General features: G+C 49.5%; 1 protein-coding gene across 1 annotated transcript in view; it reads left to right on the top strand.

The window, feature by feature from the left end:
* Positions 1 to 21,049, top strand: part of LOC135460716 (uncharacterized) — a 52,466-nt gene extending 31,417 nt beyond the window's left edge. The window contains exons 10-17 of the mRNA XM_064737633.1: positions 9,764 to 9,898; positions 10,175 to 10,507; positions 15,859 to 15,971; positions 16,616 to 16,733; positions 17,418 to 17,517; positions 17,898 to 18,094; positions 19,452 to 19,589; positions 20,957 to 21,049. Of these exons, the coding sequence (XP_064593703.1) occupies positions 9,764 to 9,898; positions 10,175 to 10,507; positions 15,859 to 15,971; positions 16,616 to 16,733; positions 17,418 to 17,517; positions 17,898 to 18,094; positions 19,452 to 19,589; positions 20,957 to 21,049 (1,227 nt within the window). The remainder of the gene's footprint in view (positions 1 to 9,763; positions 9,899 to 10,174; positions 10,508 to 15,858; positions 15,972 to 16,615; positions 16,734 to 17,417; positions 17,518 to 17,897; positions 18,095 to 19,451; positions 19,590 to 20,956) is intronic.
* Positions 21,050 to 21,686: the final 637 nt, after the last annotated feature.

The raw sequence follows: 21,686 nt of genomic DNA, 5'->3' as shown, positions 1-21,686 counted from the left end.
CTGCAGCTTTGGCAAGTGCCTTGCAGCCTGGAGTGGGGGGTGAAGCTGCAAGTCCTTGACTGCTGTCTTGTGTTGCTCGGAAGAGGAAGGCCATCTTGCAATGGTGCCTGCTGTATCTGAAGTGAAATGGGCGCCTTTGTGGCTGGGGAGCTACGTGGGCCAAAAGGACGCAGGGCTGGCAGCCTTGAGCAGCTGAAGATGAGGCAGCGTGTGGCCAGGGGGCCAAGAAGGCCAAGGGCATGGTGGCCTGTGTCAGCAGCAGTGGGGCAGCAGAAGCAGGGCAGTGAGCGTGGCCCTGTGCTGGGCAGCGCTGCGGCCACAGCTGCAGTGCTGTGTGCACTTGTGGGCCCTGGGAAGCAGAAAGTCATGGAGGGGCTGCAGCGTGTGCACAGAAGGACTGGGGAGCTGGGCAACGGGCTGCAGCACAAGGCCAGGGAGGAGGTGCTGAGGGAGCTTAGCTGGAAAATGGGACGCAATTCAGGCACCTTCAGGCAGTCTTCCATCAATCCCTGCATGACGGTGCTCAGCACAAGGGCTGTTTCAGTGCCAAACATCTCCTCACTGCATCCAAGGGCTTGAGACACTGGAGCAGGTGACACTTCCATCTTGTGGTTTGTTGGCTCCTTGTTTTCTAGGAAGAGAAGGCCTGCTCCTTTTCCTGTTTTTCCAGCAAGCAAAGATGCTTTTGCACAATGTTTCCAACTTTTCCCAACCATGGATGTGATTCTGATGCAGTTTTAGTTTTCCACATCAGCAGCAGCAGTAGCAAAGACGTTGCTGTGGCTTTCCTACTTTTCCATTTCAGCGCTTGCTACCACTAAAGCACCATTTTGCCGGGACAACCCTGCTTGCTGATAGCAGCCAGGCAGGAGAAACCACTTCATATCCATCTAGAGCTCTGTTGAATTGGCCCATTTCAATTTGGTGGCTGTGACTTAGAACCCCTCTGTCGCTATGAAATGTTATAATTTTTCTTTTGAAGATTAGTGGTAGATGTGAAAAGAAATGAGGTTCTGCATGATAGGAAATGGCCTCTCCCTCATGCTTGTCTCTTGCCACAGATGCAGAACCCAGAGCCTCTCTCTGCTGGCTCCGCTGCTCCTGGAGAAGAAGGCAGAGAGGAGAAAACACAGGTGGATGACTGCCAGCCTCCATCAGTGCTCACACCAGAGCCTGAATATTGTGAAGCTGTAAGTGCTAGTAGTGTGCGGTGCTGTCTTTAGTGCAAGGCAGAGCTGCAAGTTTTGGAGCAGCCAGCACTTTGCTGTTGCCGGCTGAGGATGCTGGGTGCTGGAGTCCTGCCAGGAACTTGGGATTTCCTCCAGGCAGCGACCACAGAACTTGGCCGCTGACCTGTCACATTGAGGCAGCAAAGGGCTGCTGCCTCTGGGAGAGCATCTGGCTGCTTGGCTCAGGGAAGCTCTATCTCTTGCCTTCTGCACTGCTATGGCCAAGGGCAAAGGAGGGAGTACTGGAGGTGCCAGGCCTTGGTTTGTTTGTTTCCACTTTTTCGAAAAGGTTGTGCTTGCTTGTGAAAAAAGGTCTGCAATTTCTTTGAGTAGTTCTTCACTTGTACAGTCTAATGTGGGCCAGCTGTCTTTTGGCTTTTCATAAGCTGCAAGAGGAGGATTGTGTGGTCCATGCAGCTGTGGCAGGCCATCCCCGTGCTGTGCGGCCAACGAAACAAAGTGCGGAGTTGTAAAGCCTTCTTTTGAGGCCAAAAGCAGAAGTGGACAGTTTCTCTTGCTGCATATTTTCTGCAGTCTGCAGCTTTGGCAAGTGCCTTGCAGCCGGAGTGGGGGGTGAAGCTGCAAGTCCTTGACTGCTGTTTGTGTTTTGGTCGAAGAGGAAGGCCATCTTGCAATGGTGCCTGCTGTATCTGAAGTGAAATGGGCGCCTTTGTGGCTGGGGAGCTACGTGGGCCAAAAGGACGCAGGGCTGGCAGCCTTGAGCAGCTGAAGATGAGGCAGCGTGTGGCCAGGGGGCCAAGAAGGCCAAGGGCATGGTGGCCTGTGTCAGCAGCAGTGGGGCAGCAGAAGCAGGGCAGTGAGCGTGGCCCTGTGCTGGGCAGCGCTGCGGCCACAGCTGCAGTGCTGTGTGCACTTGTGGGCCCTGGGAAGCAGAAAGTCATGGAGGGGCTGCAGCGTGTGCACAGAAGGACAGGGGAGCTGGGCAACGGGCTGCAGCACAAGGCCAGGGAGGAGGTGCTGAGGGAGCTTCAGCCTGGAAAATGGGACGCAATTCAGGCACCTTCAGGCAGTCTTCCATCAATCCCTGCATGACGGTGCTCAGCACAAGGGCTGTTTCAGTGCCAAACATCTCCTCACTGCATCCAAGGGCTTGAGACACTGGAGCAGGTGACACTTCCATCTTGTGGTTTGTTGGCTCCTTGTTTTCTAGGAAGAGAAGGCCTGCTCCTTTTCCTGTTTTTCCAGCAAGCAAAGATGCTTCTGCAGAACATTTCCTGCTTTTCCCAGCCCTGCATGGGATTCTGATGCAGTTTTAGTTTTCCACATCAGCAGCAGCAGTAGCAAAGGCGTTGCTGTGGCTTTCCTACTTTTCCATTTCAGCGCTTGCTACCACTAAAAGCACCGTTTTGCCGAGACAACCCTGCTTGCTGATAGCAGCCAGGCAGGAGAAACCACTTCATATCCATCTAGAGCTCTGTTGAATTGGCCCATTTCAATTTGGTGGCTGTGACTTAGAACCCCTCTGTCGCTATGAAATGTTATAATTTTTCTTTTGAAGATATAGTGGTAGATGTGAAAAGAAATGAGGTTCTGCATGATAGGAAATGGCCTCTCCCTCATGCTTGTCTCTTGCCACAGATGGCAGAACCCAGAGCCGTCTCTCTGCTGGCTCCCGCTGCTCCTGGAGAAGAAGGCAGAGAGGAGAAAACACAGGTGGATGACGGCCAGCCTCCATCAGTGCTCACACCAGAGCCTGAATATTGTGAAGCTGTAAGTGCTAGTAGTGTGCGGTGCTGTCTTTAGTGCAAGGCAGAGCTGCAAGTTTTGGAGCAGCCAGCACTTTGCTGTTGCCGGCTGAGGATGCTGGGTGCTGGAGTCCTGCCAGGAACTTGGGATTTCCTCCAGGAAGCGACCACAGAACTTTGCCACTGACCTGTCACATTGAGGCAGCAAAGGGCTGCTGCCTCTGGGAGAGCATCTGGCTGCTTGGCTCAGGGAAGCTCTATCTCTTGCCTTCTGCACTGCTATGGCCAAGGGCAAAGGAGGGAGTACTGGAGGTGCCAGGCCTTGGTTTGTTTGTTTCCACTTTTTCGAAAAGGTGTGCTTGCTTGTGAAAGAAGTCTGCAATTTCTTTGAGTAGTTCTTCACTTGTACAGTCTAATGTGGGCCAGCTGTCTTTTGGCTTTTCATAAGCTGCAAGAGGAGGATTGTGTGGTCCATGCAGCTGTGGCAGGCCATCCCCGTGCTGTACGGCCAACGAAACAAAGTGCGGAGTTGTAAAGCCTCCTTGTGAGGCCAAAAGCAGAGGTGGGCAGTTTCTCTTGATGCATATTTTGGTGCAGTCTGCAGCTTAGGCAAGTGGCTTGGAGCCCGGAGTGGGGGTGAAGCTGCAAGTGCTTGACTGCTGTGTTGTGTTGCTCGGAAGAGGAAGGCCATCTTGCAATGGTGCCTGCTGTATCTGAAGTCAGATGGGCACCTTTGTGGCTGGGGAGCTGCGTGAGCAAAAAGGAGCCAGGGGTGCTGGCGGCCTTGAGCAGCTGAAGATGAGGCAGCGTGTGGCCAGGGGGCCAAGAAGGCCAAGGGCATGGTGGCTGTGCCAGCAGCAGTGGGGCAGCAGGAGCAGGGCAGTGAGCGTGGCCCTGTGCTGGGCAGCGCTGCGGCCACAGCTGCAGTGCTGTGTGCACTTGTGGGAAGCAGAAAGTCATGGAGGGGCTGCAGCGTGTGCACAGAAGGACAGGGGAGCTGGGCAAGGGGGTGCAGCACAAGGCCAGGGAGGAGGTGCTGAGGGAGCTTTAGCCTGGAAAACAGGAGGCTCTTGAGGGACCTTCATGAGGCTTCCATCAATCCCTGCTTAACAGTTCTCAGCACAAGGGCTGTTTCTCTGCCAAACATCCCCTGCATTATCCAAGGCCTCTTGACACTGGAGTGGGTGAGACTTTCAACGTTGTTTTTGTGGCTTTCCAAGGAGGACATGCCCTGTTCATTTTCCTTTTTTCCAGCAAGATATAGGACTTCTGCAGTTCCTTTTCTCAGGCTTTAAATGCTGAATAGCCTTCTGAACCATTTATGGTTTTCCATGTCTGCAGAAGCAGTAGCAAATTGTTTTGCTGGCTCTTTCCTAGTTTTCCCTGTCAGTTCTTTAATGGAATAAAAGCTACCTTTTTTGGAGAGAGGATTGCTTACAAATATCTGCCAGTGAGGTATATTGAATTTATAGCATTATACTGTTCTGTTGAAAGTGCCCATTTCAATCTGGTTGGAGTTGCTTCAATTGAGATTGCTTACAAAGTTCATGAGTTCTTATTAGAAGATTTGTCTGGGGATTTTAGGAGAAATGAGGTTATAAGCGTTAGGTAACGGCGTGTCCCTGTGATTCTGTCCTGCTACAGGTGACAAGAGCTAGAGCCGTTTTTCCTCTGGCTCTCTCTGCTATTGCTGAAGAAGCCAGAGAGGAGGAAAATGAGGGAGACGACCACCAAGTCTGTCCAGCCATGGTCACACCACAGCCTGCTCATATTTTTAAGAGAGTAAGTTCCTGTTGTGGGGGGTGCTGTCTTTAATGCAAGGCAGAGGTGCAAGTTTCTGAGTTGCCAGCACTTGCTGTGTCTGGCCGAGGATGCTGAGTGCTGGAGTCCTGCAGGACATGGCCTTTTCCTGCAGGCAGTGACAGCTGGAAATTGGCCTTTGACCTGTCTTGTTGGGAAGTTCACAACTGGGGCTCTGGCAGAGCTTCTGGCTGCTTGACTCAGGGAAGCTCCATCTCTGGGCATGTGCAGAGTTAGGGCCAAGGGCACATGTGGTACTGCTGGAGGACAAAAGTCTTTGTTGGTTTGTTTTCCCTTTTGGAAAAATGTCTTTGTCTTGTGGAAGTCTTCTGCAGTTTTCCTGAGTTGTTCTGCACTTGTTGAGTTACTGTTGGCCCAACTACCTTTTTTGGCATTTGAGAAGGTGCAAACAAAAGAAAAGGCAAGTTTCTGCTGATCTGTTTTGACCTAAGTCTGCGGCTTGGGCAAGTGCATTGGATCTTAGAGTGGGGATGAAGCTGCAAGTCTTTGACTGCTGTCTTGTGTTACTCAGAAGAGCAAGACCATCTTGCAGTGGTACCTGGTGTATCTGAAGGGAAAAGGGCACCTTTGTGGCTGGGGAGCTGCGTGGTCCAAAAGGAAGCAGGGCTGGCAGCCTTGAGCAGCTGAAGATGAGGCAGCGTGTGGCCAGGGGGCCAAGAAGGCCAAGGGCATGGTGGCCTGTGTCAGCAGCAGTGGGGCAGCAGGAGCAGGGCAGTGAGCGTGGCCCTGTGCTGGGCAGCGCTGCGGCCACAGCTGCAGTGCTGTGTGCACTTGTGGGCCCTGGGAAGCAGAAAGTCATGGAGGGGCTGCAGCGTGTGCACAGAAGGACAGGGGAGCTGGGCAACGGGCTGCAGCACAAGGCCAGGGAGGAGGTGCTGAGGGAGCTTTAGCCTGGAAAATGGGACGCAATTCAGGCACCTTCAAGCAGTCTTCCATCAATCCCTTCATGACAGTGCTTGGAACAAGGGTTGTTTCCCTGCCAATCATGCCCTCCTGTATCCAAGGCCTCTAGACACCTGAGTGGGTGACACATCCATCTTGTCGTTTCTGGGTTTCCAATGAGGAGAAACCCTGTTCATTTTCTCATTTTCCAGCAAGCAAGGAGGCTTTTCCACAACCTTTCCTGCTCCTTTAATCACTGAAAGGGATTCTGAACCCTTTCTGGTTTTCCATGTCTTCAGCAGCAGTAGCAAAGGTCTTGCTGGCTGTTTCCTAGTTTTCCATTTCAGAGCTTTCAAGAACTAAAAGCTGCCTTTTGCAGAGAGAAGATTGCTTGCAAACAGCAGCCAGTGAGGTATATTGAATTTATAGCATTATACTGTTCTGTTGAATGTGCCCATTTCAGTCTGGTTGGAGTGACTTCAAATGCCATTGCTTCACAAAGTTCATGAGTTCTCCTTAGAAGATGTGTCTGTGGATGTGAGGAGAAATGAGGTTCTAAGCGCTAGGTAACGGCCTGTCCCTATCATTCTGTCTTGCCACAGGTGACAAGAGCAAGAGCCATTTTTCCCCTGGCTCTTTCTCCTATTCCAGAAGAAGACAGAGAAGAGGAAAATGAGGGAGACGACCACCAAGTCTGTCCAGCCATGGTCACACCACAGCCTGCTCATATTTTTAAGAGAGTAAGTTCCTGTTGTGGGGGGTGCTGTCTTTAATGCAAGGCAGAGGTGCAAGTTTCTGAGTTGCCAGCACTTGCTGTGTCTGGCCGAGGATGCTGAGTGCTGGAGTCCTGCAGGACATGGCCTTTTCCTGCAGGCAGTGACAGCTAGAAATTGGTCTTTGACCTGTCTTGTTGGGAAGTTCACAACTGGGGGCTCTGGCAGAGCTTCTGGCTGCTTGGCTCAGGGAAGCTCCATCTCTGGGCATGTGCAGAGTTAGGGCCAAGGGCACATGTGGTACTGCTGGAGGACAAAAGTCTTTGTTGGTTTGTTTTCCCTTTTGGAAAAATGTCTTTGTCTTGTGGAAGTCTTCTGCAGTTTTCCTGAGTTGTTCTGCACTTGTTGAGTTAATGTTGGCCCACAGCCTTTATGTTTTTGAGAAGGTGCAAACAAAAGAAAGGGCAAGTTTCTGCTGATCTGTTTTGCACTGAAGTCTGCGGCTTGGGCAAATGCATTGGATCTTAGAGTGGGGATGAAGCTGCAAGTCTTTGACTGCTGTCTTTTGTTGCTCGGAAGAGCAAGACCATCTTGCAGTGGTACCTGGTGTATCTGAAGGGAAAAGGGCACCTTTGTGGCTGGGGAGCTGTGTGGGCCAAAAGGACACAGGGCTGGCGGCCTTGAGCAGCTGAAGATGAGGCAGCATGTGGCCAGGGGGCCAAGAAGGCCAAGGGCATGGTGGCCGGTGCCAGCAGCAGTGGGGCAGCAGGAGCAGGGCAGTGAGCGTGGCCCTGTGCTGGGCAGCGCTGCGGCCACAGCTGCATTGCTGTGTGCACCTGTGGGCCCTGGGAAGCAGAAAGTCATGGAGGGGCTGCAGCGTGTGCATAGAAGGACAGGGGAGCTGGGCAATGGGGTGCAGCACAAGGCCAGGGAGGAGGTGCTGAGGGAGCTTTAGCCTGGAAAATGGGGGCCTTGTGCTGGACCTTAAAGGAGACTTCCATCGATCCCTACATGACAGTGCTCAGCACAATGGCTGTTTCCCTGCAAAATATGCCCTCCTCTATCCATCTGCTTTGGACACTGTAGTGGCTGACACTTCCGTCTTGTAGTTTGCAGGTTTCCAAGGAGGAGAAGGCCTGTTCCTTATCCAGTTTTTCCAGCAAGCAAAGATGCTTCTGCACATTCTTTTCTGCTCTTATCAAGCTCTGGAAGGCATTCCACACCCTTTTTGTATATTTATTGAGATGGATCTTTCGTGTTTCCTGGCCTTCTTTCATGGCCTTGTTATGTTTGCCCAATTATCCCATCAAAAAAAAACCAAACAATATTTAAGGTAGCAACAATTTTAATTGAATAGTTTAGAAAATATATAAATAATGGATAATTTGGTTTGAATAATAGCCCATAAGCAAAAACAACCGCGGGGTACAGAGGGCAGGGTTCTTGACCCTTGCCACTTCACGTACAAGCTTGCCAAGTAAAAGTCACCCCTTATATGCCATGTGTCAATACCATCTCCTCCCATTTTCGGTTCGTCACTTTTCTGTCTCCGCCTTCATTACCACCTTTACCACACATGCGCCACCACTCAGTTTGGTGGTCGCACAAGTCTTTGGGGGTCGACACTGATGAAGGCCCTGTAGTCTTCTTCATTGTCCTTTAATTCACCTTTGGGTTACACATGCGCACCAAGCCAGTACAATATAAGCCAAGACTAACGTATCGCTGCATCTACATATCAAAGCAATAAGTCCTTTATAATTAGCATTTTCTTGGACCCAACCAGGTTCTTGGTCATTTTTAGCAACTGTATCTTCAGCTTCTTTCTTGTGGTCCTTGAGAACATCTGCTGGGAAGGAGCCCCTCCTTTCCCTCTCTTCTTTGGCATTACAACTTTTAACTATTAACTGTTTTATTATTCTCAAATATTAATTACTGTATCGATATTGATTACTGTTTCAATTTTTATCATCACGAATCATACCTGTTTATCACAGCCTTAATGATCACTTTTATTTTAATAGTGCCTATGATTTTCTACAGCCCCGGGAATCAGCGTGTGTTATCTTTTGGAATTGAGCAGGAGATCAATGCCCTTGCATTCCAGCTGCCCCTCAGAGATCACAGGAGCTGGGAGGGGCTGGACTGGACTTCTAATTCCAGCTACTTTAGCGCCATCTTTGTGGTCATGTCCAAGAGAAGTTGCCTGAGCAGAGATGCACAATGAGAGCAGTTTGCAGTGCAACGCTCTGGATCTGATCCCTTTCCATAAGGACCTGCACACTCCAGATTCCCAAGACTATGAGTTTTTGAGCAACAGGAGAGAAATCCCAGAATTGCTGCTGGTCGAGACACTGGCTACCAAGTTTTGATGTGTGTAGCAACAGAGAGGACAGAAAAAAGAGATTATAGTAGTGAGATTTATCTGTCTATCTTCCTACCTATCTGTCTATGTAACATTTACATAATTGAATCTTCCTGGCTCTGGTCCAAGGCAGCTGGATGTGAAAAGGTCACCTAAAGCATTTCTCTCAGGAGAGGATTAGAGACATGTTCCCTTAAATGATTTTGAGCAGGCAGCGATGCTTCCCTATCCAGATATGGTGGTTTTTTCCCCTCAGAGTTGTTTTCCTCTTCTGGCCTCTAATGCCCTGAAGTCCTCAATTAATTCTTTAAATTTCTACCTGTCCTAGAGAGGCGGAACAATTCCATGTTTAGGTGGTGTTTGGTGACTCTGGTCATACATGCCATGCATTACATGACACATGGTTTCCCTCGCTGGCATCCCCAGGGCTGTGTAAGTGCATTCATTAAGGGGGGCTTAGGAGATTATCTGTTACTGCTGGTCAGAATTCTCAGCTGACAAAAGAGGGAGAAGAAACACCTTGGTCCTCCTCCATATACTGAGATGGCCATAGATGCTCTGTGACCTCCATCAGAGATCTTTGCACGCATCCTCATTTCCTGAATAACCAGGTTTTCTAACAAGAGTGTGAATGTCAAAAAGGCAAGAATGCTGCTGCAGGCCTGAAGAGAACTCCAGAAGCGCTGAGCTCACCCAGGAAGCCACCCGCAGAGCCAGGATGGACCTGTGGGACAGGGCAGGGTGTCAGTCACTACTGAAAGACAAACAGGACATGGCAGAAGCAGAGGGAGGCCCTCACCAGACCCTTGAGAAATGCCACACCTTCCCTGTCAGCTGCCTGCGAGGCTGTTGGAGCTTCATTTCTAGATGGCCCCTGACTGTAGGGCCAGGGTCACTTTGGAGTCTGTGCCTCCCCTCAAAGAGAGAATGACCCAGCAGAGCAGCAACACAGTGCTTTGGGAACGTGTAAGCCCAGCAGTCTTTGAGTCTTGGCCCACAAATGTCATATGGGAAGTTGAAACCCATCTTTTCTTACTTTCTGTGCAGGTGCTTCTAGAGGGAGAGCAGGAGCAGACTGCTTCATCAGAGATGCCATGCCAGACTCAGGGAGAGCTGTTCCCAGCCCGAGAGCAGGAAGAGCAGCTCAGGCAGCAGGTGGAAGAGGCACAGGAGAATGGCCAGGTAAGCCTGACTGGCCAGGTGACAGAAGAAAGGGCAGGAAGGGGGGCATAAGCCAGAGCTCTTGGGACTGAGGAGGCCAGGAGGCCCACAGGCACTGGAAGCACAGAGCCTTGGAATCTGCAGAGATCAGCCCTGGGACAGGAGGGTTACATTGGAAGCAGAAGTGGGGAGGGAAGCAGAAAGAAGTGGGTGCATAAATTTGAATTTGAGGCTGCAAGAGGAAAAAGCTGAGCCTATGGCAGCTCGCAGTCACTTGCTCTGCATTTGTGTGCACAGAACATCAAGGCAGAGCCACAAGCAGAGCTGCCCCAAGCTCAGAGTGCCATCATGGCAGTGAAGAGGAGGAACAAGGAAGACATGGGAAGAATTCAAGAGAAGAATCTCCATCAGCAGAGGGGCGATCAAGAAAACCAGGTGAGTGAAAGAGTGGCAGCCACTCCACTCATGAAATGCCCTCTCCCTTCTTGTTTGCAGTCTATCAAGGGACACGTGCAGGCAGACCTGCAGGACTCTGAGGCTACCAACAAGGCAAGAGAGAAGAGGCTGGAGGAAGAAATGAAAAGCGTCAGAGAGAAACTTAATTGCCTCCCTCAGGCTCTAGAAGACCAAGTGAGTAAAAGAGGGATGCAGTCACTGCAGTCACCAAACTGGTGGTTTCTGCCCTTCTTGCCTTTGACACTGCAGAGCAGCAGGGAGGGGGGCCATGCCTCTGAGTGCCATCCTGCTGTAGTGGGTATCACAGTCATTCTGAAGGACATTTTCTGTTGTGCTGAGTCTCAACTGCTGCCCTGGACAGTGAAACTTGTCCTTTGGCCTTTTGGCCAGCAGTCATCCAAATTGATTCCTGCTGGCCTGTTCCTGCTCTCCCCTTCTTTCTTGAGGTGTTTTTACAGTAGAACGTGGTGACCCAGATGGAGGATTGAAACAAGCTGTCTGTATCCCTTGTCAATCTGTTCTTTGCCTTTCCTCACAGTCAATGACTCCTGGCTGACAGGGACAAGCTGTAGTGTCTCACTGCTTTGTTGTTTCATTTGAGGTGCAAGTGCTGACATCTCACCGGGCAGCCTGTGAAGACTTCCAGCGAATATCTGGCAATGAAGGACCCCAAGTCAGGAGTGAGGCACAGGAACAGTGCCCACCAGAAGTGCTCCATGTCCAGCACATCATGCACTCTGAACCTGCTGCCGCAGCAGCATCACCTCGAGGAAGCTCTTCTCTCAAACCAGGGAACTCAAGCTCGGGCAGTTCCTTAAACTCTCCGAAAGAGCAGACCGAGGAGAAGTACCTGGAGATGCTGGGTACGTCTGGGGTGTTTCTTGTCTGAGGGACAGTGTGCTGTGTGCAGGTGTCAGCAGAGCTGTACCAAATGCTCCTCCTGAGTTGGGTGTCACAGGGCCATTTTGGACTCCGCAGAGGAAGTGCTAGCATTGCTCCGAGGCAGCGAGAGAGCGCTCTGGCTGTTCCTGCTGCCTCTGAGGGCACCTTGGACTGGCTTGGGTTTGCCTGAGCTTCCTTCTCTGCTAAAGGCTGAAGCAGGGATTGTTCTTGGATCAGCAGAAGGCTGTGACCTTGCAAATGATCTAGGCGAGTCCTGTGTGCTCGTGGCCAAACTGAACAGAATTGTCAGCTTCCTAAATTCTCCTTAGACTCCTTACTTCCAACCAGTCATCAGAGCAAAACAACTTCACAGAAATAGACTGACTTTGGAGTTTTGTCTTTTTGGTTGGGGATTTTTTTTGGGGGGGTTGGGGGCGGGGTTGTTTTTGTGTTTAATTTTTGTAGGGGCCTTTTGTTTTTTGTTTCTGTGGGGTTTATTTGTTGTGTTTTGGGGTTTTTTTTGTTTTGATGGTTTATGGGGCTTTTTTGGTGGAGTTGATTTTTCTCCAGCCTGAAAAAGCCCTTCTGTCCCCAGTCTTACTGATGGCATTTTTATGACTGTTACTGTTACCACTGATTTTGTGTTGTTGCAGTTTATTTTCATGAGAATGCTATCTTTTTGTCAATAAGATCTACTTTGAAAGAACATCAGGTTACATGACAAATAGAGAGCACGTGGTGTTTTCCATGTGCCCCCAAAGAAAAAAAACAGGTATTTTTTAATCTTCTAGTTTTATGCTAATCAAGATGTGTCCAAGAGACACATCCAAGTGACATGATCAGATAAAACTGTACTGCAGGCATTTCTCAGAAGAGAGCCTCCAGCCCAGCCATGGTATATTCCTCAGATCCATGGCACTTTTCCGTACCTGATTCCCACTCTTTCCCATGACTGTTAGAATCCTAGCCATTGGCCCAAGCCCTGCTCAGATCAGTCTCTAGGAAAACCCATCAAGCCCTTTGTGATTCTGCAGCACAACCCAATGAATCTGCCTCTTGCCCGTAACAGCTGCCACTGCTGTGCTCTCAGATAAGACCTGGTGGGACTGAGACCACAGCCCAGGGGATTCTGTGTCTACCATCACCTGTTGGGACAAAAAGGGCACTGATCTGCACCTTGGTGTGGCTGATCTCAAAGCCCATCCTGTTGTGTCCTGAATGGGGGCAACAGCTTGTACAGGGCTCAGGCTGGCTGTGGCTACTTCCCACTGCTTGTCAGTGCTCATGCTTGGGCTTTGCCAGCCTTGTTGTGCTAGCTGCCCTGTCCCTGAGGGCTGGAGGGATTGCAGAGGCTGGAGCCTTCCTTATCTGGGAGAGGGGCATCTTGGAGCTCAGCCTGCTCATAAATGTGTCAGGGTCCTGATGCTGAAAGCCCCATTGCGATTGGTTATAGTTTGAGCTGCTCTGGTTTACAAATGGAAAGGCATTCTTTTGGCAAACTGCTGAAAGGTAGAGAAGATGGCCTTCACTCCTGGGATTGCATCTCCCCATGCTTTGTTTCCTGTCAAGAGAACTCTTCAAGGGACTCTACAAAATCAGTCTCTGTGCCAGCCATCTGCACTGCAGGGCTGCCTGTCCTGTTGCTGTTGTGGTTGTTGTTACCGAGCTGACCACAAAGGGCTGAGAGCCCCAGACATTGGGGCTGCCTTTTGTCATGGTTTGAGCCTGGCACAGAGCCAGTGCCCCCCCATGAAAATGCCTCACCCTGGTGTCTGCTGTGAGATGTGACCAGGAATAAGCAAAACAGGCTCTAACTTAAACATAAAGGACACTTTATTACTTAAACTACAGGAAAATAGGGAAAGACCATAAGGAAAAAGAAGAAAAGAATTGAAAACCTTACAAAAAAAACCATTTTCCTCCTCCCCACCACCTGACTTTCCCAATCCAATACATTCTCCCAAAACAACTGGTACGACACTTTAGTATACTCAAACATCAGTTCATGAAGAGGAAAGGAGTCCTTCTCGTTCCATAGGCTTCTCCTGGAAACACACTGAAACCTCGTGTGCTTCTCTGTTACTTCGGCACCGCCCGGAAAAAAAAGTCCTTCTGCCGCTTGTGACATCTTCCTTCCATGCCCAGTGCTCTCACCACTGAGACATGGACCAGAGCTGCTTTTAGGGTTGTCTTTCAAGGATGCCTTGTCTCACTCCAAAAAGGCACAGTCTCTGCTTTTTGGGACATCTGTCCCCCCCATATTTTTCCAACCCCCTGGGGCCGGGGGGTCCTCACGAAGAACCTTCCTGGTTTTGAGGCACTGCCTCCCCCTAAATGCAGTCTGTGTCACAGGAACAACTGAGTCCATAGCCACGAGAAAAGTCCAGCCAAAAGGCCACTCCAAATCATCTCTCCCCATCCAATCATCTCCACATCTCATCTCTTATCTCCCTTCTTATTCAGCTTCGAGGAGGATTAGCATTTTTGCAAGGCCCCAATCATGCAAGAAAGGGTTAAAAGTTTTCAGTCTCTGTCGGTCCGGAGCGACTCCCACGCACGCTGCCCACACGCTGCCGCTCCGGCCGGGCACTCTCCCTCCTTCTCCTCCTGGCTGGCTGCTCTCCTGGGGGGGGGGGGGGGGGGGGGGGGGGGGGGGGAGCTGGCTGCCCGAGGGCTGACTCTCTGGGATCTTCCACCCTTCCATCCTCGAAGCCCCCCCGAAGCCCCCTCAACCCCATCTCTGTCCAGGCCCCGGGCCTACCGCATGGCCGGCCCCTCCCCCGCCCAGCAGCAACAGGCTGGGCGGGGGAGAGAGATCTGAACTCCTCGCCGCGATGTCCAAAAGAGGGAGTGCCAAGGGCAGTGCCTTGCTTTTAACCCCTGTGTATTCTCGGAGGTGTGTCCAAACCCCACTGGCCACACCGGACACCAGTCTCAAACCCAAAACCTTCATTGGTTTGACCACAGCTTCCCAGAATTCCCACTCCTTCCTGGTCAAACCACGACACTTTTGTATCTCCTGGAAGCTGGGATCTCTGCTTTAAAGTCAGCTAATGCATTTTATTTCCCTCAGGGAGAATGGTGAACCAGATAAATCCCATGATGAAATACACCGAATTGGGACATATTGGCAGCGGGTGAGTCCAACCACAGTTACTTCTACATAACCACAGGCCAGGTGTTTTTCTGGTGGAATGTCTATCCAGCATGAAGTTAGGCCAGCTGCAAAGATGTTCCCAAACTGGGGATAGATTGTCCCATCTATCAATGCTGCACAGAATTTGTGAGTGGGCTCAGAAGGCATTGTCAGAGACACTTCCATGCTGCCGAGGTCTTGCCTGCATCAAGGAACAGGACCTGGAAGATCTCCTTGTCTCTAAAGTGTGGGACAGCTCTGTGTTAATTTCTTTAGCATTTTTTGTATGTCTCAAAATCATACTGGCACACTAATGAAAAAAGAAGAATCTTGCTTGCCTGAAAGAGCAACCTACCCGATCAAAGCTTTAAGATAACAGTTCCCAGGAACATTTCTTTCCCCTGGTTTGCAGAAGGAAATAGTCTGTGGTCAGGATAGGAACCACACAGTTTAGAAAGTGAAACCCAAGACAAAAGAAGAATGTCTCTTTTGAAGTTGAACCCCAATGCTTCAGGAACAAGCCCAGTGCCCATGCACTCGAGAGGAAAATGCATCACCTGCCTTCTGGCAGAGCCCTCCTGCATCCTGCAGGCTTTAGGCATTTACAGCACAGATCTCCTGTGTGGGCTGGCTTTCACTGCAAGATCTAAATGGCTTCTCATTTCTCTTCTTTTTTGTTCCTAGGGGTTTTGGAGATGTGGTCAGAGCACTCAACAATGTCACAGGGAGAGAGGTAAATGTCAACAGCCCCTGCAGACTCTGCTGCTCTTGAGAGGCTTTCCCCTCTGGTGTGGGCTGTGGCTGGAGCTTTGGGTAGAGCTGTGCTGAAAAGGCACAAGAAGCACAAACTGGTTCCAGCCTGGAAAATACATTTGGGACTTTCTCCTCCTCAGCTGCCAGAAGGAAGGCACGGAGAGCAGCAGTTCCTTTCAGAGAAGGACGCACTCACTTGCTCTCCATTGCTAAAACAAAGGTGGTGCCTTTGAGCACCTCACTGCTCTTTGGGGCTACAGCTTCAGAGTCCTGAATTCTCCTTTCTGGCTGCCAGAAAATCCATCTGAAAGTTACCGGTAGTTCCTTAGCCACCTGCAGTGCTGCACTTAGGAACTGCACGTAGGGAGAGATCTGCAAGGTGCCCTAAAAGCCCTAAGCCCTGCCCATAGCCCAAAATGTATCCACACTGTAATAAGGCATGCATTACTTCTTCTGAATCCCAAACAAAGCAACAGAGAGTGTGGTTAGAAGTTTGTGGGTGATAGCTGAGACACCACTGTTACCAAGTGGACAAGGCAAAATGTCAGTGGCCCCACGTATCGTATCCTGTAACTGGCCCCGAAGGGAGCAGAGAAATGGGCTGTTGGAATGTCAGTTCCTAATTACTGCAGTGCCTAATCACAAGGCAGTTTGGCACAGCTCAGCAATGTCATTGCAAAAATCACTCTCTGCATGTGTGTTGTGGTCTTGTGCCACCAACTGCTCAAGTTACTGATTTTCAATGTCATTTTAGGTAGCCATAAAAAAAATAAATCTTCAAGGACTGAGGAGGAAGGAACTAACCATTAATGAAATAAGGATCATGAAGAGGTGTAGGAGTCCAAATGTTGTGAAATATTTAGACAGGTGAGAGGTCATGATCTTATCCCAAGGATGTGCATTTACATACAGAAAACATGAGAGGTTAAAAACCCACTTTGGTTGGTGGCAGAAAGTAGAGCTGTTAATTTTTATGTATTCATATTTCTCTACTCATCTCCAATGGATGAGAAGAGAGTGCATCTTGTCTGCATGAGTTTTCCCTGCCACTCATCGTTTGAAAATTATTCCAAACTTATTCAAAACCTGGATCAGCTGTATCTTCCTAAGTCAATACCCTCAAAGTCCACTGCCTCCACATTTTTTCGGGAGGGAATTTTAAAGGCTCTTAAATGGTGATGAACCATCCTAAAGTAGATATCTCTTAGGTCATTGCCCCTCTATGCCATTGCTGTGCATGCCAGAGATACTAGGTGCTTATTTCCAGAAACACCATGCCTGACAGGATTTTTATCTGGGCTGTTGGTAAACTGCATTTTTCACTTGCTGGCCATCTAAGACATCTCCTTTTTCACAGCTGTGCCTTTCTCCTCCAGACTGCACAGTTTGCAGAGTCCCTATTCCTTTGATTCTGTCCTCGTCACAAAGCCACCTGGAAACAAGAAGATGCCAAGTAAAAAGTCAAGGTAGTCATGCATGTTTATCTCCATGCCCTTGTTTCCTTCTTTCAGCTACCTTGTGGGCGAGGAACTCTGGCTGGTTATGGAGTACATGGATGGAGGTGCTCTGAGTGATATCATCTACAAGACCTGCCTGTCTGAACATCACATTGCAGCCATCAGTCGGGAGGTCAGCAATCCCATCTGTTTCCAAGGGCTTGGGCAGCATTGTCCTGGAAACAGGGGCAAAGATCAGGAGTGATTTCATGTGCCAAGCTTGGTTTCTATGTTGCTGGTATGCTATGGGCAAGTAAAAGTATCTCAAGTGAAAGGCCTGCCAGTGCCCCTGCACTCCCTGTACTCAGTGCCAGTACTCTTCTCTCCTGATGTTGTACTCTGGCCCTGTCTCTTGTATTTGCTGTTCTCCATCTTGCCTCGCTAAACTTTTGCCTGTCTTCACCGCATTCCTTGCCTGTGAAAGCAAAGGTGCTGGTGGTACAATTTGAAACAAACAGCAAAGAAAAAAAAGAGAGACTAGTTTCTCTCAGTCCTCAGCTAAAAAGGACAGGAGCGCAGCCAAAATGCTCTTTGCTTCTGAGCATGTCCACTGCAGCAGCAGTCATCCTGGCTAGTTTGCAGGGGTCAGTCTACAAGAGCAGATGCTGTTGCTCTTTACAAAGCTGACGTGCCTTTCCTCAGAAAGGTCCTGCTCTGCAAGTGTTGGAGCAGCAAACTCTTCCTCACAGTGGCACTGTGTTCTGCCATTACTGCCCATTCCCTTGGAGAGGGAATCTTTTAGATTCTTTGTTACCTTTCTTGTGTGCTGAAATCACAACACTTCTTTTTGTCCTCCTCTTTCTGTTTTCTCTCTCAGTGCCTGCAAGGATTGCATTTTCTTCACTCAAACCGTGTGATCCATCGAGATGTGAAGAGCGACAACATCCTTCTCAGAACCGACGGTTCTGTCAAGCTGAGTCAGTATATTCTTGGTCAGGTGCAGCATTCCAGGGATGTGGGTGTGGGGCTGCTTGGAGTGACAGCCAGCTCCCCTAAATGGTGCTGGTGGCAGTGCAGGGACACCCGCTGTGACCTGAGGGCACAGTTGCAACGTGCACAGAGGCAGGACAAGGAACAAACAGTCAAGAGTGGCCTTGCTCTCTGTGTGCCCCTTCCAGAGGGAGGGAGCTACAAGTCTAAAGACTCCAAAGAACAAAAGCCACTGCTGGAGGCAGTGTAAAAAATGGGGGGATTTTTAAAGTCGCCAATGCCAGCAAACTTCTACTGGGGAATTCTTTTGCTTGCTTTCCTAATTGCACAGAATTCAAGTAAAACCAATATTTTGCTTTCTCCTCAGCTGATTTTGGCCTCTCTACTCAGCTCACCCCTGAGCAGAGCAGACCGTGCTTGGTAGCTGGGACTCCATGGTGGATGGCACCTGAAGTGGTCACAGGTCAACCATATGGCCCCAAAGTGGACATATGGTCTTTTGGAATTGTGGGGATTGAAATGGTAGAAAAAGAACCTCCTTACTGGGACCAAAGTCATACCTCGGTAAGGAGCAAATACTCACTGATCCCACTGTCTTTCTTATCTGTCCCTTGTCCTGCATGCCATTGGACAAAATCCCATTGCCATCTGCTGGAACTACTTCTACCAAGGTCCCCTCCTAAAAATGTGCCTGCAGCACATCAGCATCTGCTGTCGATTTGGATATATCAGTGGGGGAACTCAAGCCTTACACATGCAAACAAACTCCATTCTCAGGCAACACTTTCCTTTGGGTTATAAGTGGTTCCAGTTCTTTTGTGTGTGGAGATGGCCCCAGTAACAGGAAACAAGCATCTTGGAACTGCTTGTATCTTTCTAGAAATGAAGGAAGGAAACCCAAACCCAACAAAGTTTCTAAAACTTTCAAAAACTTTCAAAAGCTGTGGTCTTTACAAAGGAATTTAACCCACTGTCCAGTTTCTTCTCACTTTGGAAATATGCCTGAAACCTTGACGTGAGAGTGTAAAGGCCACAGAGTCTCTTCTGCTTCTTGTGCAGTGCTGCTGAAACACTCAGTGACCATGTTTCTCTCCTAGCCAAAGGCACATTCTCTGTGTCACCAAGCCAGAGCCTGGTGATGTGGAGAGCCTGCCAAAACCTCCCATTTGTTTCCTGGCACTTTCGGGGATGGGCCTACCACTAATGTATTGATTTGAGTAGTCAAATGAGCAGAGGGTGACCATAGGGATGGCACCTCTCCTTCTTCTGACCATGACAGTTTTTCTTTTGCTGCAAAATGGGAAGCTGCAATTTTCAGACTGCTGAGAGACAGAAGTGCAGGTGGCTCATTTTTGCCTAAGCAGGCATTTTCATCCCAATACATTTGTGCAGGCATCCTTATGTGTCTGTGTTGAAGATGAGACTGTAAATATTTGTTTCCTTACCTGGGGATTAACTGATGCATTTCCTTTCTTTCCTTCCAATTCCCATTGTTTTCAAGAACAGCACAAAAAGCTTGATGAGTTTTGTTCTATGGCACATGTGCTTAAAGCACCAACAAGCACTGCAGAGGTGCCTTTCATGTACTAACGCTTGGAATGAGTTTCTATAGCACAGTCCCTCTTCCAAAAAGCCTCTCAAGCTGGTTTGAATTCTCAGAGAAGCAAATGTGCTTTTGCTGATGTAGTTCCCACTAACTAGGTCAGTCAATGAAATCAGCTGCCAAGGCAAGATCTGTGGGATGGTGGAAAAGCTGTGGCTGCTTCGGGGTTTGGGTTTTTGGTTGGTAAAGGAAAATCATCTCTGGGTCTCTGCCAGGGCAGAAACTACCACTGAAGAACAGAGGTTAAACAAAGGGATGTGTGAGAGCCTTGGAAATGTGAAAGCAGCAGGTGGAGCCTCATGGTTTTTTTTTCTCCAGGCTCGACGCCTGATAGCCACAGAAGGAAGCCCACAGTTGCAGCAGCCCAACCGATTCTCACCTTGCCTGTGTGACTTCCTGAGCTGCTGCCTGCAGAGAGACGAGGAGCAGCGCTGGTCTGCCAAGGAGCTCCTGCAGGTAAAATGTGAAGGGGCTGCAGGTGAAACAGGCTCTGAGGGGTGGGCTCCTCCTCCACTCAAGTCCAAGGATCAGATGAGTGCCCTTCCTCCTCACCTCCACTCTTGGAGTTCTTCAAATGAAACCACTGAGGAATCCTAGACTGGGCTGGGCTGGCAGGGCCCTGTAAATGTCCTCTGGTGCAGGTGACCTGCAGTGGGAAGGGACATCTTTAAAGAGATCAGGTTGCTCAGAGCCCTTTGCCCTCCACCTGAGCCAGAATGTTTGCAGGGATGGGGCACCTACAAGCTGTTGGGGCAACCTGTGCCAGGCTGGCACCATGCTCCAAGTAAACAAGCTCTTCCTTAGACCTACTCTGACTTGATCCTGATTTTGTTTAAAAATATTCACCCACATCCTACTGTAACTGGCGTTAAAAAAGATGTCCACCACTTTCTTTAAAACCCCTCTGAAGTCTTAGAAAGAGGCAATGAAGTCTCCCTGGGGCCTGTTCTTCACAAAACTGAATAACTCCCACCTCTCTCCACATTTCCTGAGAGGACAGGTGCTCTGTTTTCTGTTCCTGTTGCCCTCTTTTTTAATTTGGTTGGGTGGTCAGTTTTATCTAATGGCAAAATAACTGAAGTAGAGCAATGCAGGGTACAGACACATGAAATGGTGGTGCAGGAACCCAAGGAAGCCAGTCCCAGCTGAGCAGTCAGAGATTTGGCTGTGGGCAGGAGGGGCTGTAGGGGGCTCACTGTGAGCCTCTGAGGGGCCCTGGTTTGTGCCCCCCAGCCCACTCTAAGAGGTTTCTGCCACGCAAACAGGGCCAGCTGGGAGGGACTTGTCCCAGCCCCATCTGCTGCCTGGCACCCTCAAGCAGACAGGAACTGTGCCAGGGTTACTGCCAGGTTGTGTGGCATAGAGGGAACTGCAGGACCCAGTGCCACTGGGCTGGCCCTGCTGGGAAGGAAGGTGCCATCCAGCACACGAGGGGCAGGGCATGGAAAGGTAGACACTGCTCTGTCTCCCTGTGGAAATAAAAGCCTGTCTTGCAAAGGCAAGGACCTAAGTGAGTCATTGGAGTTTCCTGAAAGGAAGAAACCCCAGGGACAGAAAGCACCATTTCTAGAGCACTGGTAGAGTAAAAACCCCAGCAAGATGAAGATATCAGAACAAACACATGAGTGGGATTCTGGGCCACATTTGCCTGTGATGGCAAGATCTTGCACATTGGAGATGACTGGGGAGTAGATGGTCCCATTGCTCCACTTTCTGGGTCTTTCTCGTAACTAGATGTATCCTGATTGAGTCTCTGAAGCACTGAGCTTGGAAAGTAATGGTTCACTGTTCTTTGTGTATTTTTTTTTTCTTCCTGTGGACAGCATCAATTTGTAACTTCAGCCAAGCCAGCATCCATCCTGGCACAACTCATCAACTCAGTCAAGAAGAAGAAGGACCCTAACCCAAAACCCTAACCCAAAACCCTAATCCTAACCTTAAATTCTAAGCCAAACCCTTACCCTTACCCTATCCCTAGCCCTTACCCTGACCCCAACTGTAACCCTAAACCTAAGCCTAAGCCTAAGGCCAACCCTAACCTTAAATGTTAACCCAAAGCCTAACCCTAACCGTAACCCTAACCCTAGGAGATGCGAGTGTGACAATCATGTCAAGATGTTATCTCTGTTACCAATTTAGAGCAGGATCATAGAGCAGGGTTGTTGAAGAGTTTTGTAGAATAGGATTATAGATTAGAGTTGTATTTAAATAAAGTTGCTGAAACATCAACTCATTTGGAAGATTCTCCTCCTTCTGACCCCTTCAGAAAATTCAACATTTCCTGAATTACTGGTTGTTTTTTATGGGTGCTAAGTCATATTTATGACTTCGTGAGTGAGGAAGGCTCTTCTTCATTCATCTTCTCCAGACCACACTGCCTTTGGAATACCACCCACTGGCTGGTTTTGGCACATCTGTGACACTTCTAGTTGAGGCAGAAAGGGCAATGGCATTTTCAGGAAAACCCAAAGGAGGAGTGGGGCACCTAAGACATCCTGCGCAGATTCAGGCCTTCAGCTGTGACTTGAGAGCATCTGGGCTTCTGCCACTTGA

Source organism: Zonotrichia leucophrys, unplaced genomic scaffold, assembly GCF_028769735.1.
Source record: "Zonotrichia leucophrys gambelii isolate GWCS_2022_RI unplaced genomic scaffold, RI_Zleu_2.0 Scaffold_94_176072, whole genome shotgun sequence".
NCBI classification, from domain to species: Eukaryota; Metazoa; Chordata; class Aves; order Passeriformes; family Passerellidae; genus Zonotrichia; species Zonotrichia leucophrys.
This window is presented reverse-complemented; position numbering and strand designations above follow the sequence as displayed.